At 42.0% G+C, this 18,149-nt stretch overlaps 1 protein-coding gene across 1 annotated transcript in view; it reads right to left on the reverse strand.

The window, feature by feature from the left end:
- Positions 1-18,149, reverse strand: part of RAP1B (RAP1B, member of RAS oncogene family) — a 79,812-nt gene that overhangs the window by 14,798 nt on the left and 46,865 nt on the right. Inside the window, exons 3-4 of the mRNA XM_067564065.1 lie at positions 12,329-12,397; positions 6,415-6,471 (exon numbers count right to left, since the gene is read on the reverse strand). Of these exons, the coding sequence (XP_067420166.1) occupies positions 6,415-6,471; positions 12,329-12,397 (126 nt within the window). The remainder of the gene's footprint in view (positions 1-6,414; positions 6,472-12,328; positions 12,398-18,149) is intronic.

Here is an 18,149-nt window from a genome sequence, read left to right on the forward strand (position 1 = left end):
GTAGGACTCCAGAAGGTGGTGGTGTTCTTCTGCAGAAAGCGCCCTTTTCCTGCCACGTCGCACATAAATGATATGACTCGTTTTCTCACACAGGACTGATACATGCTACTTGCTTAATAATGTGAGATGTGATCAAATTCAAATTCAGAACGGCTTTATTGGCTTTTTACTGTCATTGCTCTTGATTGAGTATCATATTACTTGTAGTCAGTTTGCCCCAATATGATTCTTACAAGTGGATTGCTTGATTCTTACAAGTGGCGTACTTTAGCATGGTTAGTATAGGAATGATTTTGTCCCAGTGGTTCTGATCACTATATGCAGTTGATTCTTATATCAGTAATTCTTATAAACAAAGTGCGCTGGTATTTATCATTCATGTTGGTTAAATAATGAAGAGATTCCATTGTTTCTAGGATTTTTTTTTTCTTGCTTGCATTATCTGGATCTAACTAACAAAAATGGAACAGATTTCTTCTGACAATGACAAAAGTGTCAGGCGCCTGCAATACATCAGTCCCTCCAGAACTTTTAGTTCTTTTTGCAACTCTACTCTCTAGTCACGTGTAAAAACATGTGGAATTTTGATCAGAGTCCTTATGCTCCATTATAAACTGACACTTGGCAGTTGACTGGAAATACAAAGCTTTCCAGAAAGAGTCCCAAATACCAACAGGAAATAGGGGCCATCAACTATGAGGCGCACTGGAATTTCAAAAGTCATTCTACAACTGCTGCATGCTTTAGGACTAACATTAAGTTTCTTTCTCCATGGAGGTATGGATAGTGTGCTAAACATCCATATACTAGAAATTCAGAATGACTATCTGAAAAGTCTCGTTTTATTTTCATTGTCTGAGAAAGTGGCAAAGATCCATCTCACTTTTCTCTGCGTTATTAGATGTTATCTTCAGCTATTTGAACATGCTGTCCTTTTTTCAGATTAATCTCAATGGCAGTAATGAGTACTTTTTTCCCATGTGGATGCTTGAAGACATTATTGAGTCATTTCATACATTAAACCAACCAATTTACACAAATGTTACCAATTTAATTCTTCCTCTAATTTTTCCTTTCTTCCTCTGCAGCATCCAGTATGGGACCTGTGAGTCGAAATGTGTGGAGGAGTATTCCAAAGATTAAATGTTTCAGGCATTTCTTCAAGTAGCACAAAATTAGCCGTTTAAAGTCAAATGTTTACCTAATAGGTTACAACTTCTTATAAAATCCAAGTTTTCACTTTTATGGAATTAACACAATTGATCTTTACAATTTTGGGGGTGCTGAAGATGAATATTGTGTGCTTCTGAATTAAGTTGATATTCAATATACAAGTTCCTGTTTGAGGCCTTCCAGCATATAATGGCTTATTTCAATGAAATTGGCATGAGAAGCATCTCATTTGGAGGATTTCAAATCGATCTTTTGTTCTTCCACTTCAATAGTGGAAGCTGCATTCAATTATACTCAGACTCTAAGGTCAGAAGGGACCATTATAATCATCTAGTCTGACCTCCTGCACAACTCAGGCCATAGAACTTCACCCACCTACTCTTGTAATGGACTCCTAACCTAAAACTGAGTTACTGAAGTCCTCTAAAAATGATTTAAAGACTTCAAGGTACAGAGAATCCACCAGCAAGTGACCCATGCCCCATGCTGCAGAGGAAGGCGAAAAAACCCCAAGGACCTAGGCCAATCTGCCCTGGGGGAAAATTCCTTCCCAACCCCAAATATGGCAATCAGTTTAAACCCTGAGCATGTGGGCAAGACTCACCAGCCAGACACTCAGAAAGTATTCTCTGTAGTAACTCAGAACCCACCCCATCTAACATCCTATCACAGGCCATTAGACCTATTTACCTCTAGAAATCAAAGATCAGTCAATTGCCAAATTAGGCTGTCCCATCATACTATCCATTCCATAAACTTATCAAGCTCAGTCCTGAAGCCAGCTAGGTTTCTTGCCCCCACTGTACCCCCTGGAAGGCTGTTTTGGAACTTTAGACTTGAAATTAGATGAAGATTTCTAACCGTCACAGGAGTAAACTTCCTGATGGCCAGTTTATATCCATTTGTTCTTGTGTCCACATTGGTTGATCACAGAAAGCTCAGCACCAATATGCCAATCTCCTCCTCCTCCCTCTGTCACTTCCAACTGATATGTCCCCGCTTATAGCAAAAGTTATTAGTCCCTAACTGCATGACCTTGCACTTTCCACTATTAAATTTCATCACATTTCTAGTACTACAGTTTACAAGGTCATCCAGATATTCTTGTATGATATCCTAGTCCTTCACTGTATTAGCAATACCTCCTAACTTTGTGTCATCTGCAAACTTTATTAGCATACTCACACCTTTTGTGCCAAGGTCAGTAATAAAAAGGTTAAATAAGATTGGTCCCAAGACCAATCCCTGAGGAACTCCACTAGTAACCTCCCTCCAGCCTGACAGTTCACCTTTCAGTATGACTCGTAGTCTTTCCTTTAACCAGTTCCCTATCCACCTTCCAATTTTCATATTATTAATCCCCATCCTTTCCAATTTAACTAATTCCCCACGTGGAACCATATCAAATGCATTACTGAAATCTACGTACATTAGGTCCACTGCATTCCCTTTGTCTAAAAAAATCTGTTATCTTCTCAAAAAAAGGAGATCAGGTTGGTCTGGCACGATCTACCTTTTATAAAACCATGTTGTATTTTGTCCCAATTACTGGTAACCTCAATGTCCTTAAATACTTTCTCGTTCAAAATTTTTTTCCAACACCTGGTATACTACTAAGGTCAAACTAATAGGCCTGTAATTACCTGGATCACTCCTCCCCCCCCTTCTTAAAAATAGGAACTATTTTAGCAATTCTCCAGTCATACGATACAACTCCTGAGTTTACAGATTCATTAAAAATCCTTGCTAATGGACTCGCAGTTTCACGTGCCAGTTCCTTTAATATCCTTGGATGGAGATTATCTGGGCCCCCCGATTTAGTCCCATTAAGCAGTTCGAGTTTGGCTTCTACCTCGGATGTGGTAATTTCTACCTCCATATTCTCAATCCCATTAGCCCTCCTGCCACTATCCATAAACTCTTCATTAGCCTCATTTAAAAACTGAGGCAAAATATTGGTTTAGATATTGGGCCATGACTAGATTGTCCATAACCTCCACCCCATCCTCAGCGCTTAGCGGTCCCACTTGTTCGTTCTTTGTTTCTTCTTGTTTATATTGCTATAGAACCTTTTACTATTGGTTTTAATTCCCTTTGCAAGGTATAACTCTACTTGGCATTTTGGCATTTTTTACTTTGTCTCTACATGTTCTGACCTCCAAGAGAACTTTCCTTGCTGATCCCTCCCATCTTTCACTCCTTGTAGGCTCTCTCCTCTCTCAATCATCTGTCTGAGATGCTTGCTCATTCAGCTTCGTCTAAAACTCTTGATTTTTTCCCTTTCCTTGGGATGCAGACTTCAGATACTTCAAGTTAAAGTTGCAGGAACTAATTCCAAGCCTCCTCCGCCTTTAGATCAATGAGTTCTTCAGTCTAGTTCACTTCCCTAACTAATTCCCTTAATTTTTTAAAGTTAGCCCTTTTGAAATCAAAGACCCTAGTCACAGATCTATTTATCCTTCCATTTAGTTTGAACTGAATTAGCTCATGGTTGCTTGAACCAAGGTTGTACTCTACAACCGGTTCTTCTACTAGGTCCTCACTACTCACCAATACCAAATCTAAAATGGCATTCTCCTCTTGTTGGTTCAGCAACTATTTGGTGAAGGAATCGGTCAGCTATCACATCCAGGAAAATCTGAGCCCTATTATTGTTACTAGCACTGTCTTCCAGTCTATATCTGGGAAATTAAAGTCTCCCATAATCTCATAATACCCAGTAGAGGAACATTTGATCTTGGAAGATCTTAAATATTCCATACTTTGAGAGGACTGTGAATCCTTTCCACATGGATACTTTAATTATACATTTTCAAATCACTTCAATTTTAGTTAAATTCACACGGCTTGACAATTCCTATACTCATAATTGCAGATTTTCACGTTTAGTTCAGTTAGAATGAGGTTTGGTCTACACTACAGACTTATGTCGATATAACTATGTTGCTCAGGGGTATGGAAAAAAACCATGATTTAGACTACTGCCTCTTGAGGAGGTGGATTAACTATGCTGATGAGAGAAACTCCTATCAGAGTAGTAGTGCCTTCATTAAAATGGCGCAGCTGCACTGCTGCATGTGTAGACAAGCTCTGAGAATCAGCCACTTTTGTGAATTCAACACTAAACAACCTGAGTCAGATAGCTTCTAATAGGCCCAATGTAAACAGATACCCGAAGCTTCCAGATATCCGCAACCCAATCTACCCATAATAGTTCACAACTTCATCCACATCCTCAATTCAATGTTTAAAAGACATCAGATTCCACCAACTACAATTTCATTCATTCACCTTCCCTTCTATGCTTCTTAACAGTTCTATAGCTTATTGCTTAACAGCCATAACAAGCACTTTGATGGTCTCATTCCTCCCTTTATTCCAAAAGGTTGAGTTTTTATTCACATATTCAAAGTAAAAGCCCTAATGTTTCTGTCAAAAAACTTACAAGTATTCTGTATCTGAATTTACAAAAAAAGAATAAGCTTGATAAAACCCACTGCAGGGAGGCAGTTTTCTAAAAACCACCCCAGGATTTTTCCCAACTCTGGGCACAGGAGATCCAGTAAGTAGCATAACAATGGAGAGTTTTAATAATTCACCAAACTTTGTAGACACAATGAGAGAAACAACACTGGTTCCTATCTCTGTGTTCCCACTATACACAAATTATGCCCTGGCCTTTCTGCTTCTAAGGCTAAGAATGAGATCCATTAAGGTAAAATCTTGTCAAGAATGCCATGCCATATTCAGCAAAATAGTTTATGAATTATAGTTACCAAAATATTAACCACCCAAAAGTAGTGAGAGTTATCAGTGGAGTTCCACGTTTAAGTCATGGTTTAGCTAGGTAAAGTAGAAGAGATGACCAAATATATTTAACTTAATTTTAGCAAGGAAACCAAGTTAGTCATACTAAAGGATGTGTGTTAAAAAGAATGTGCCTAAAACTAAAGTTTTGGTTTATAAATGAATGTATTACACTCCATTTACATTATAATTGACAACTGAGTATTTAGGGAGTAACAATTTAACTCAAGTGGAAGCACCTTATTAGAGAAACTTATGTGAGAAGTATTTACCATACAATACAGATTGCAGTGTTAATACTGCAGTGTCATGCCAAAAACCTTGTGACTGGCACAACCATAGATTGACAGCCAATAGGAGCTAGGTGATATGAGAAGGATGTAAGTACTCTGTTGAAGTGAATAAAGATGATGCAGTGAGGGAAGCAGCAGCATACTAATTTTGGACAGAGTTCATATATTAAGAAACATTTAAAGCTTTCATGACTATAGGGAAAAACACTAGTAGACAGAAATATTAAATCAGGGAATGTAAAACCTGGGAAAATGTTAAACTAGATTCAACATAGGAAAAATGTAGTTAGAAATCAAACATTTAAGGTGAATAAGAAACTCTGAACGAGTAATATTGAAAAATGAAAGCAAAAGAAGGCTAGTGGAACTCTGATGCCTCTCTCTTTTCACATCATCCTGCTACAAACCACATTTGATCATAGCTTATGATAAAAGCATTACCTGTTTTGGAAAAAAGACCACTCTATCCTTTTACCATTTTACACATTTAAGGACAACTCTGCTGCTAATTCCCAGGGAAGTGTTACGGGACCCAGTCTGCTGTTACAGTTGTTGGGGGAAGGTCCACTCTAAGAGTCTTGATCCAAAGCCCACTGAACTCAATGGGAGTCCAGTAACGTTAACTGTTTTTGGATCAGGCCATAAAGGTAAAATTCACTCCTGTGCAAAGAGTCAGCACAAAGCCTACACATCCATTGAATTCCCACTTAAGCCCAACTTTGGCTGACAAGAAGAGACTAGAATAAAACAAGAATAGCCAGACCTCAGGTAGGGGTATTCCCCAGCAGAAATCAGGATTACCACCTTCTGGGCTAAATTTAAGACTCTTACATACATGAATTATCCCTTAGAGAGCTAGCACAAGGCCTATGTTGCTTATAATGCTTCATTTTAAGTTTTCCTATCAAGAGTAAAGCAAGAACGAAACATACAATTTACTTTCTGATGGTTACTTCCAATTCTGCTTAAATACTGGTTTGGTGAAGAACTGTGTGTGTGGGGTGGGGGGTAAATGTGATCAGTGTTGTACAGAGGACGATTAAAAACTACTGATTGCGATTCCATTTCTCTACTTTGGAATTATCTTTTAAATTGCTTGAGTGTTTATAGATATACACTGAAGCTAATTTGTTTTACATACCGTTCCTGCAGTATCTAGGATTTCAAGCATACATTGTTGTGCATCTACTTCAACTTGCTGCCAAGAAAACAAAGATCAGGTTAAAATATTTTCTTCTCAAAAAAAGAAAGTCGGTCAAATAGACTACTGGTTTCCCATTACAATTAAACCTAAACAAGACAAAGTAATTGAAAATAAAATCCTGGCTTCTAATAAGTTTGTGTATGTACTCTGAAAATAGGAGATAGTGTTCAGAAGCCCCTAAGTGATTTAGGAGCCTAAACAATGTGAAAGTGGTACATATGCACTTTTTAAAATGTCATCCATATACTAAAGAGTATAATAAATTTTTAGTCTACTATAAGCAGAGAACATAGCTAGTTTCTACTTGGTTCAATGGGTGCTCTCAGCAAGCACGTACACACTTGATAGGTCAAGAAAAGCACAGATCAAAAGCTAGAAAGTCAAAGAGACATGCTGATGATCATTAAAAGGGCAATTTGGATCAATGGAGAGTTGGGAGTAGATTACACAGGGAATTATCACTCATCAGTTTAAGTGTGCAATACAACAACATCTCTCCCCTTCAAGGTATTTGGGTCCATCTCATCTGGCACTTTGCCCATGAAGTAGTACTGGCAGAACTGCTTTGCAAATTGATATCTTTATGGGAGCTTGCTACTTAATTTTTTAATGTATGATTGACAGTTTAAGTTTAGGCTTACTTTCTGAATCAATTAAAAACTTTAAGGAAAAAGGAAAGATTGGGGTGGGTTTTTAATTTTTTTTATTTTCTCCCTTCATTTTCTTCTCCCTCTGAAGAGTATAAGACCCCTTTAGTAGCTACTGTTGTACTACAAATAGGCTACAAAGAAATGCTGTTAAGTGGAATACTCAGAATGATTTCCTTTATAAGGCATCTTGAGTTGAAATCTCAAGTCATAATTTAGATATTGTAATCAAAGAATTCTCAAGTTTTAAAAGGCAATTAGTTTAATACTTAAAGCAGATTAGTCTGAACTTCAAGTAAAGCTTTTATTTAATATTAGTTAAGATTTAATAAGGTATATACATAACTACCACAATTGCCAAAGCAATGCTTTCAAGCACAGAAATCAGAAAGCAAGTTAGAATGCCAGTGCTATTGTCCTTGCTGCATGGGGGCAGGAGGGAGGAGGGGGGAGGAGAAAGAGGTGTATTGATATTGTTCAGACTAAATAGAATTTAGATCTATTTATCTAGAATCAGATCAATTCAGAGAACAAGAAATTCATAGGATTCTTAGTCATTCCAGTACCACATGTAGTCAGACAGATGTTAATTTTTGTTGTGAATCCTAGTTGAAAGCCCTCTGACAGGGTGCTGGCTGAGCCCACTGCCACCAGAGCCCTAATTAAGAGGTGAGTGGAGCCAGCTGGGAGAGCCTGCAGGGTTGGGGCTAGTGAGGAGCAGCTGGTAGAGGCTCACTCAGCCTAGCCCTATAAAGGCTCAGGGGAGCATGGTGGCAGTGGGGGAGCTGCAAAGGAAGGGGTGAGTACTCAGCCTGCAAGGGTGAAGCAGCAGTTGGAGGCAAGCTGCCCTGATTAGGGAGTCGAGGCTATGTGGCTCTAGCCTGGAACTGTTAAGTTGGTGGTGGGGAAGCCTGCAAATAAACAGCACTGGTGGGAGCACGAAGCTGAGGACGGGGCATGGTTTGTGGGCGTAGAGGGCCTGATGAGGAGGGGGCCAGTGCGAACCTGCTACACATGGGGGCTTGTCCAGGACCTGAAGCCAGAGACTGTGGTTGGCAGCCTAGGATGGAGGAAGCCCTGCAATTAGTTGTGAAGCAGCAGAAGCAAATGCAGCAGGCCCTGCAAAGCTTCCAGCAGGCACAACAGACCGAGACAGGCCCTGCTCACCTGGCAGGCTGAGCAGCAGAAAAGCCTCCCGGAGTTTATCCTGGAGCAGGCCAGCATACAGCAGCGGATCCTACAGCAAATGGTGAGACCTGTGATCAGGGATGACAGTCAACCCCTAGGTCTGGAACTTTGTAAGATGGGCCTGGCAGATGGCCCGGATGCTTTCCTCGGGACTTTTGAGAGGATAGCTAGGGGTGCGGGTGGGACCAAGCAACCTGGGCCCTACAGCTGGCCCCATACTTGGCCAGAGAAGCGCAGGAGGCCTACATGGCATTAAGTGAGGAAGAAGCCAGGGACTACGATGCGGTGAGGGCAGCTATCCTTGATAGGGTTGGCCTAGAAGTTGTGGGCAGCCCGATGGACGGAGTGTGCATCCCTGAGCCTTTGCCCAGAGGTTCATGGATTGGGGCAACGGTGGCTGAGGCCAGAGACACAGACCACAGGGGAAATGATGGATGCGATTGTCCTGGAACAGTTCTTGCATAGCCTACCCTAACACATCTGAATTTCAGTCCGGAGGTATCAACCAGGGACAGTGGATGCAGCAGTTAAACTTAAAGAGTATGTGGAGGCACATTTGCTCTGGCAAGAGGGTCCACCGAACCAGGACGGGGCAAGCAGCCCTGGGAACAGACCCCTGGGAAAGGCCTGAAGCAGAAGAGGGAGGAGTCCCGAGGCGCTGCTGGTGGAGCCAGGTGGCTGATCTGCTCGCAATGTGGACCTCCAGGACATAAGAAAAATGATTGCCCGCAGATGGACTGTGGCTACACAGAGTTTTGTGAGTGGACTGAGGGTAGTGGGAGGCAGCGGCTGAGAAAAGGGGCCAAGGCTGTCCACCATCCCCGTGAGGGTGGGAAGGACGGCCCGGAGGGGCATAGTGGACATGGCCTCAGTTTGCTCACTCATTCAGAGGGGGCTAGTATAACCCCAGTGGATGCTCCCAGGGGAAAGGATAAATTTGAAATGTATCCATTGGGATAGGCAGTCCTGCCTGGTGGCCCAAGTGCCCCTGGAGACGAGGGGCCAATTCGATGAAGCAGGTTGTAGTAATGGAGGGCCTGCCGTACCCAGTAGTGCTGGGCATGGACTGGGGCCCCTTCCCCAAAGGGAAAGTCAACTGGAGACAGGAAAAAGGGGGAGGTCTCCAGAAGGAGGGAGTAGGGCCTCCGGAGTAGAGGAACCCCACTGAAGGTGGAGAAGCCTGACACCAGAGTCCAGAAGGGGGAAGGTCAATAGGGGGGTCCCCAGAGCCCAGAGGAGGAAAAATGAGAGAGAACGCTAGACAATCAAGCCCAGAGGAGAAAGGGACAGGACGAATGACTAGCCCCAATCCCAGGGAAAAGGGGGAAGGGCCAGCAGAGCCCTTACTGAGACAATTCCTGAGAGGGTCACCCCAGACAACCCCAGATGGGCCAGTGAAGCCCACGGCCCTAGCAGTCCTGGGGGAGGTCGTGACAAAACCCAGACCCCCTTCTGGGAGAGGAGGGGCGAAAGGAGCGAGGGCGGCCACAAGGGTGCGACTGCTGTGATAACCTGTGGGCAGCTGCTGAGCTGTGGGGCCATCCGCCCCCACGCAGTGTACCTTCTGCAGGTGGGGAGTGGACGAGCCAAAGATGACAACCCTGGCGAATCACCCCATAGAGAGAGTAACCCTTCCCCGCTCTGACCGTCCGGGGAGAGGACTGAGCAGGCAGAGAGGAGTGGACCTGAGGATTCATAAGGGGGGAGGTGCGACAGGGTGCTGGCTGAGCCCTGGGGATTAAGCCAGCCCGCTGCCACCAGAGCCCTAATTAAGAGGGAAGTGGAGCCAGCTGGGAGAGCCAGCTTAGCCCTATAAAGGCTCAGGGGAGCATGGCGGCGGCAGCGGGGGGAACAGGATGACGGACCTGCAAGGGAAGGGATGAGTACCCAAGCTGCAAGGGTGAGGCCGCAGTTGGAGGCGAGCTGCCCTGATTAGGGAGCTGAGGCTGCGTGGCCCTAGCCTGGGACTGTTGCTGTATATAGTTGGTGGTGGGGAAGCCTGAAGAAAGAGAGCACTGGTGGGAGCACAAAGCTGAGGACTGTGCATGATTTGTGGGCACAGGGGACCTGATGAGCAGGGGGGGCCTGCGCAAATCTGCTGCACCCTGTTTAACAGAAGCCAAGATTAATTTATTTCTTGAGACAATTTGACCTTTTCATACTTCTAGTGGCTTTCATTTCTTCTGAAAGCTGATCTTTCAAATATTTGCAAATGTCAAGTCTAAGGTGATCTGCTGAACGATCTAAATACATGCAGTAAGGAACATTTCACCACTTTCATAATGCTTGCTCGCATTTTTGGTGTAAATTTACTGCAGGCATTTTGAAGTAGTGAGAGTCCAATAGTATCTGGACAGGGCCTGAAATTCTTGACCCTTATTTTTGAGGCTGATATTAAAAAGAGATCAAATTGCTTAAAAAATAAAAGATTATTTTAGATTTCCTGCATAGTTAGAGCTGGAACAAGTCTCACATGAGAGAGATTTTCCACTTCGGTGACTCCACTTGGTCATCAGGAAAGTAGTAAATACAGAATATTCTTTGCTCTCAGTGATTCCTGTGCTATCACCCAGCGAGCACAAAGCAGCTGCTTCAGTGCCTTGCCAACAGAGAGATGACGTATACAGTACAGGAACCAGGTTGAGGGGTGGGCCTACCCCACCCTCTCCAGCTGAGGACAGGACAAGGAATATTCACATGTCATTGCAGTTTCAGTCTGGTCAGTCTTACCACAATTAGATCAGATTAAAAGGTAAGGCTATTTTAATATTTCATTAAAAGTACATATAATGAATAGTCTCCAGTAGTTCATGATGATTTGAGAACCACTGCTTTAGGAGTTCACTAATGCAGCCCTGCTATAACTACTGCCTCAAGCAGGACTTACACCAGCTGCAACACTAAGCACCAACCCACCTTTGTAGACAGCTTCCAGCTGCAGTGAAAGCCTATTCCATTCAATGCCGCCACACAGAAATCAAGGATAATGTTTTGTAATTTCAGTGGTTTTAGCAGCCATAGAAAGGCTTTGAAAATATAGAGAAAAATGTAACAAGGCCTTGAAAATATTAGGTTAAAAAAGTTAGAACAAACGTGGCATCGAGAGCAAGACAAATTTGGGGAGAATGCTAAACTTGGAATATGACTAATGAGAAAACATTTCTGGGAAAAGGGGCCTTTAAAGGGGAGGTGGTTACAAACCAGTTCTAACAGACAAATAGACATTGTTTTCTGATCTGATAAAAACTGAAAGTAACCAAGATAACTTTAGTACGTTAAAGAAGGGGGTCAGTCCTAAAATCTTGTCTACTCAACGACAAGAAAGGGGTCACCCCAAACTGGTTCTTAGCTAAAGTTAGCAACTGGCAATGACATCACTTATTTACTAGAGGATATAAAAAGGTGAGCTGTTAAAGGGTTCATTGTAAGTAGCCATCTTACTGAGTTGGAGCCAGCCAACCTGGTTTTACAACACCATTTGTAAGTATCTTGATCAAATACTTATACCTGTTATTGTAGGGTGTAATAACTGTTTATTGCTTAAGCTTTTAGACATGTTCAGAACATTCAGCCTTTGGATTTTATGAAGAATTTGATTGAATTGGTGTTGTCATGATATCCTGTATAAACGATAAACTTCCAACACCCCAATACTGCACATTAATTTAATAGTCATTCTGTAGACAGTATTACAATTTAAGCTTAAATGTTTTATCTGAAAGTTGTACTCACATTACCCTTTTAGGTTCATCAAAAAGTGACTTATCAACAGTAACCATGTTGATAATCACTGGCTCTGGTTCACTGACTCATGAATATTTACACTTCATGGATGTCAAATGAGTGATAGGTGTGTTATAATGCTCCCTTACCATTCAGATTTTATGGTCAAGTATTCCCCCCCCCCCCGCCCTTTTTTTTTTTTTTTTTAAATAAATAGTGTTCATTTTAGAGTTTCAAAAATGATCTTTAATTCTTGTAGTTAGAGTAGTATCATTGTATATTTATTGCATTACCTTCCTGTAGGAGTCTTCTATCGTAGGATCGTACTTTTCAACAAATATTCCTTGAACAAACTGTACAGTCTGCAACACAAAAGAAGTTCCTTTATATAACTTTCTTTGCATATTTTGACAATCAATCCAACACAAAATATCATTCTAGATGTATATACAATTTCCAAGAGCACGCTTCTGTATTTATTAAAGGCAGACATATGTCTAGCTGTAAAATATCTGAGTGTGTGTAAGACAGGTAGACATTTCCTCCAGACTGTAAATAAAATACATTAGGCCACATACATACCTCTCTACTTGCATGTAATTTTATGCCCCAAGTTACATGGATAAGTCATTTTTAAAATATGACTATTTAAAGCAAATGAGAGCTCTCAATATATGTCTGAAAAACTAATGTTACTAGGAAATACTTACTTACATAACCTGGAGGAAGTCAGCTTAGTATAGTTGGTAGATAAACACCTTGTATAATTATCTCTCTTTCAACTAGGGCTGTCAATTGCAGTTAGTGAAAGCACTTCATTTGTTTTGAGTTAATTCAATTAAAAATTAATCACAATCAGTTTTAATTGCACTATTAAATAGAATACCAATTGAAATGTATTATAAATATTTTGGATGCTTTTCTACATTTTCAAATATTGATTTCAATTACAACATAATACAAAGTGTACAGTGCTCACTATTTTTATTATAATATTTGCACTGTAAAAAAGAACAAAAGAAATACTATTTTTCAATTCACCTCATACAAGAGCTGAAGTGCAAGCTCTATTGTGGAAGTGCAACTTACAAATGTAGTTTGTTACATAACTGCACTCAAAACCAAAACAATATAAAACTTCAGAGCCTACAGTCTACTCAGTCCTACCTCTTATTCAACCAGTCGCTAAGACAAACAAGTTTGTTTTCATTTACGGGAAATAATGAGGCCCGCTTCTTGTTTACAATGTCACCTGAAAGTGAGAACAGGTGTTTGCATGGCACTGTTGTAGCTGGCGTTACAATTTATGTGCCAGATATGCTAAACATTCATGTGCCCCTTCATGTTTCAGCCACCATTCCAGAGGACATGCTTCCATGCTGATGATGCTTGTTAAAAATGTTATGGCAGTCTTGAATGACAACCCAGCACAAGTTGTTCAATTTAAGAACACTTTCCCCACAGATTTGACAAAAATGCAAAGAAGGTACCAATGTGAGATTCCTAAAGATAGCTACAACACTCGACCCAAGGTTAAAGAATCTGAAGGGCCTTCCAAAATCCAAGAGGGATGAGGTGGGGAACATACTGTCAGAAGTCTTAAAAGAGCAACACTCCGACACAGAAAATACAGAACCCAAACCACCAAAAAAGAATTAACTTTCTGTTGTGACATCTGACTCAGATCATGAAAATGAACATGCGTTGGTCCACACTGCTCTGGATTGTCATCGAGCAGAACCCATCATCAGCATGGATGCATGTCCTTTGGAATGGTGGTCAAAGCATGAAGGGGTATACAACGTATAGTGCATCTGGCATGTAAATACCTTGCAACGCCGCCTACAACAGTGCCATGCAAACACCTGTTCTCACTTTCAGGTGACATTGTAAACAAGAAGCGGGCAGCATTATTTCCCATAAGTGTAAACAAACTTGTTTGTCTTTGCGATTGGCTGAACAAGAAGTAGGACTGAATGGACTTGTAAACTGAAGTTTTACATTGTTTTGTTTGAGTGCAGTTTTTTTTTTTTTTAATTTTTTTTAAACATAATTCTACATTTGTAAGATCAACTTTCACGATAAAGAGATTGCACCACAATTCTTGTATGTGGTGAACTGAAATACTGTTTCTTTTTTACAGTGCAAATATTTGTAATAAAAATATAAAGTGAGCACTGTATATTTTGTATTATGTTGTAATTGAAATCAGTATTTTTGAAAACGTAGAGAACATCCAAAAACTTATGAGTGATTAAAAAAATCGTGATTAACCACATGACAGTCAGACTTCCAACACAAAATTCAAGAGCTGTTTTGTATTGTCCATAACCTATTTATTAGTACCACAAATTCAAAATGTGCATCCTGGACTACTAAATATCTGTCAGTATTTTCTAGATTACTAAACTTCAGGCCAAATCTTGCTCCCTCTCCTTTCGGGGAAGGAGTGTTCTGTAAGCTGGGCAAGCAGAATTCCAGAAGTTTATACAGGACATCCCTCAGTGTGTCAGATCCATACTCGGTAGAGTATCTGTGTAGGCCAGGGACACAGGCATACTTTCAATGTGGGATTGGTGGATCTTTGACTAAAAGGTCCAATGGCTGAGAGCATAGGGGCTACATTCAACATCAAAACGGCAGTACCCAGGCAAAAAGATTCCACTACCCTCAACCAAAAACTCTGGATTCCTTTTATGTCAAAGCCAACTTAGACAGAATTGGTGGAAAATTTGCCCGTTATTGTCTTTTTACAAAGAAAAAGATTTCACTTTGGTCAGTAGCCCACACACATAAGCTAAAGCATATATAAAAAAGTTGGAGTACAGAACATTCACAGTTCCTATATATGCTGGGAGAGTTAGAGGTCAAGGTTCCTAAACTTTTCCATAGCACAAGTTATATTTTAATTAAGGCATGGTCTCCTGGACTGCCTCCCACTCAAGTTTTTTGTCATAACATCGATGGCAACTGCACAAATTGCTTAGACAGAAGATCCCAAAGTATGTAACATGACCAAAAGCTCTCTGTAGATGCCATTTAGCAGCTGGAAAGGAGACACCAGCATAGTGCAAACACCCAGTTCTCCACAGACCAACAGCAAATGCTCTGCGACTTCTGTTTTGGAATATTATAGGTTGCTGTAATGCAGTTGAGCAACAACTCTATAGAGACAAATGCATTTGAGAAAAAAAATTAGTTGCTTTCTATAGTTTCTTCTTCCTAGTGTTTTTGCACATTATTTCTATTAGCACTTAAGGACTCCAAATGGAATTAAGGCTCCCTTTGTACTAGACATTATTCAAACAAGCTACTGAGTTCAAAAGTGTAGGATTCTGACAATATGAAACATGAGTTTATCACAAGTAAATGTCAAAGGAAGTGTGTGATGGCAGATAGAAGTGAGAGGCAACAGTGTCAGTGGAGAGATCTGTGAGCCACTGGCATAAGGGACTACTGAAGGCAACCTTACTGATAAAACCAAAAACTAAGGTTACCATAGCTGGTCTTTGGGGCCTCATGAGAACCACAACCACAGGACCTCTAATTTAGCGGTCCCAGAAAAGCTCTCGGATATTATTCCCATTCTTTGCAAAAAAAATATAGCTTTTAATGCAATATTGCAGATTTTTTACATGTACCTTTTGATTCTTATGGCGGTGTGAAAATGGTGGACAAACATTTTGTCTGGCAGGGACCAGAGGCTGGTGAAGACCGTTCCAGTTCTGCCCCAGAATGCTACAGACAGCTCTGACCCACTTCTTGTGGGTAGTTGAGATGGTGGGGGTGGGGGAAGAAAGGGAAGATTACATGTTTTCCGGGCACCAACAAATGACCATCCCCAAAGGGAATATTTTGAAAGAGAGTCCTTGTAACTATTGACAGTCAAAAAGATCACGTGTGAAAGACTTAGAAATTTTGATTTTTGAACATTATGTGGCTGCTACAGTAGTTGCTTTATGATTTATAAATTCAAGACTTTATATTTGCTAGTATTAAACCCCCTTCCACTTCACAATCCATTCTCCTAGCACATTTACATTTATTTCTGAAGAGGAAGTCACTCAAGGTATGTTTCCAGTATTGTAAGTAGTGTGTAGCCAGTATGTGAGCCCAAGAATGCCAAAGGGCCTTTTTCCTGCAGGCAGAGGAGAGGTTATTGCAGGGCAATTAGAGACACCTGGACCCAGTGAAGGGCTACTCCAGGTGTACTTAAATCCTGCCTTCCCTAAAGGGAAGGGGGGAGCAAAGGAGGAGGAAGCTGCCAGAAGACTTGTGGCAGCTGGAGGAGAAACTTCCCCCGGGCTAGGAGAGAGTGCTTCTCTGCAGCAAGAGCAGAGAAGGAGAAAACCCTTGGCCCCAGCCAGCAGGATGGAGCCACAGCAAGGTACCTCCCCAGGCCCTGGGGGCATGCCTAGGGGAAGGGACAAAAGACCTGTTCAGCCTGGGGGTGGAGTTACCGCAGGCCCCACTGACAAAGGAGACTGCTACCAATAGGCAAGACCAAGGGGGGGTTGCTATACCACAGTATCAAGTTACAACTTTGGTAACAGGCCTACTGTAAGTTAGATATACTAAAAAGCAACACCCCGGGGAATCCTCTTTAAGAAGATCTCACCATTAAGATCTATAATTTAAGCTTATTACATATACAACCATTTAACCAACCTGCTATTCAGTTTATACAGTTCTAGGACTCACTTAGGTAGTGTCAAAAGCTTCATCCTCGGTCCCTTGCTCTTGTTGAAATACCCTTCCAAACTGCCTCTTTAAACAGCAAGGTCTCTTTGTATGCTGGTATTCAGCTAAAGCCTATCCATAATGAATAGGCTTCTGCTCCAAAAAGTGCCTTAGTTCCCTATTAAAAGACTTAATCTATTCTAGGAAGTTATAGGCAACACCAGGGCTTTTAAAAGAAAAGTCTATGAAGAGTCTGAAGCTTTCCTGGGTGAGTAGCATCAAATTCTGTAGAAACCAGACCCTCATTTCAACAAACTCAAGGACAGCACTCCAATAGGAACCCCAGAACTTTCTGCTTTCCCAAAAGCTGGAGTGGTAGAAGGAAAGGCAAGAGTTCCTCACTTTGACTTTGTTCCTGGACAGTCAAAGCAGTAATCTCTTTCTTATTAGTTTATAGATGGCAGATTTGTCTTCTGGCTAGTACACGTCTGGTGCATTTTCTAAGATCTGTGCATGCATGCATGGACGGACGTGAAAAGACAGAAGGGAAAAGTAAAGTATACTGAGTTTTATGGAACATCATGAGACAGTTCTGAGAAAAATACATTGTGATTAGGGATAAGACTATCATGGAGGTCATGGATTTCATGACTTCCAGGGACCTCTGTGAAATAAGTCTTTTCAGTTTCCACCCTGGGACCTCACCTGTGGGGTGGAAGCTGTCAGCTTCTGGGGGCTACGGCAGTGATCCTGCTTCACTGCTGTCAGCAGGATCGGGCAACTCTGTGCCCCGAGCCTCCGATCCCACTGCTGTCAGCTGGGGTGGGCAGCTGGGCTCTGAGCTGCTGCAGGGGAACCCTCAGCACTTCAAGGTCCTTCTGCTGCTCACAGCAGCTCTGAGCTCCAGGGTCCCCACCGCCTGTGCAGCTGACAGCAGGGGTGCCCGGAACTCCCAGCAGCCACGGGGGACCCTGCAACTCCCAGTCACTGCAGGTGGTGGAGGAACCCCACTGCCCCCAGCCTTGATAGGTGATGAGGAGGACCCCCCAGACCTGAGCCATCATGGGAGGATCCCGGAGGCTGGAGCCCCACAGCTCCAAGTCCTGGGGTCCCTCTGCTGCCCGCAGCAATTCTGAGCTCTGGGGTCACCACCATCCATGGAAGCTGATGGCAAGAGTCCCCGCAGCTCCCGGCTGCTGCAGAGGATCCCAGCCAGGACCCCCCTCCCACATCTTCCCCCAGGTGTGCCTCCTCGTTCTCCTCCCTGGGCACTTCCCAGCTGCTGCCCTGTTATTTTTAGTAAAAGTCACTGACTGGTCGTGGCTTCTGTGAATTTGTGTGTGCTGCCCATGACCTGTCCATGACTTTTACTAAAAAAATGCAACAAAATCTTAACCTTAATCATGATCTATCATAAATAAGAAAGAAAAGGGA

The sequence above is a fragment of the Emydura macquarii genome, unplaced genomic scaffold (assembly GCF_026122565.2).
Source record: "Emydura macquarii macquarii isolate MOO-44397 ecotype Brisbane River unplaced genomic scaffold, CSIRO-AGI_Emac_v2 contig_2636, whole genome shotgun sequence".
NCBI lineage: Eukaryota > Metazoa > Chordata > Testudines > Chelidae > Emydura > Emydura macquarii.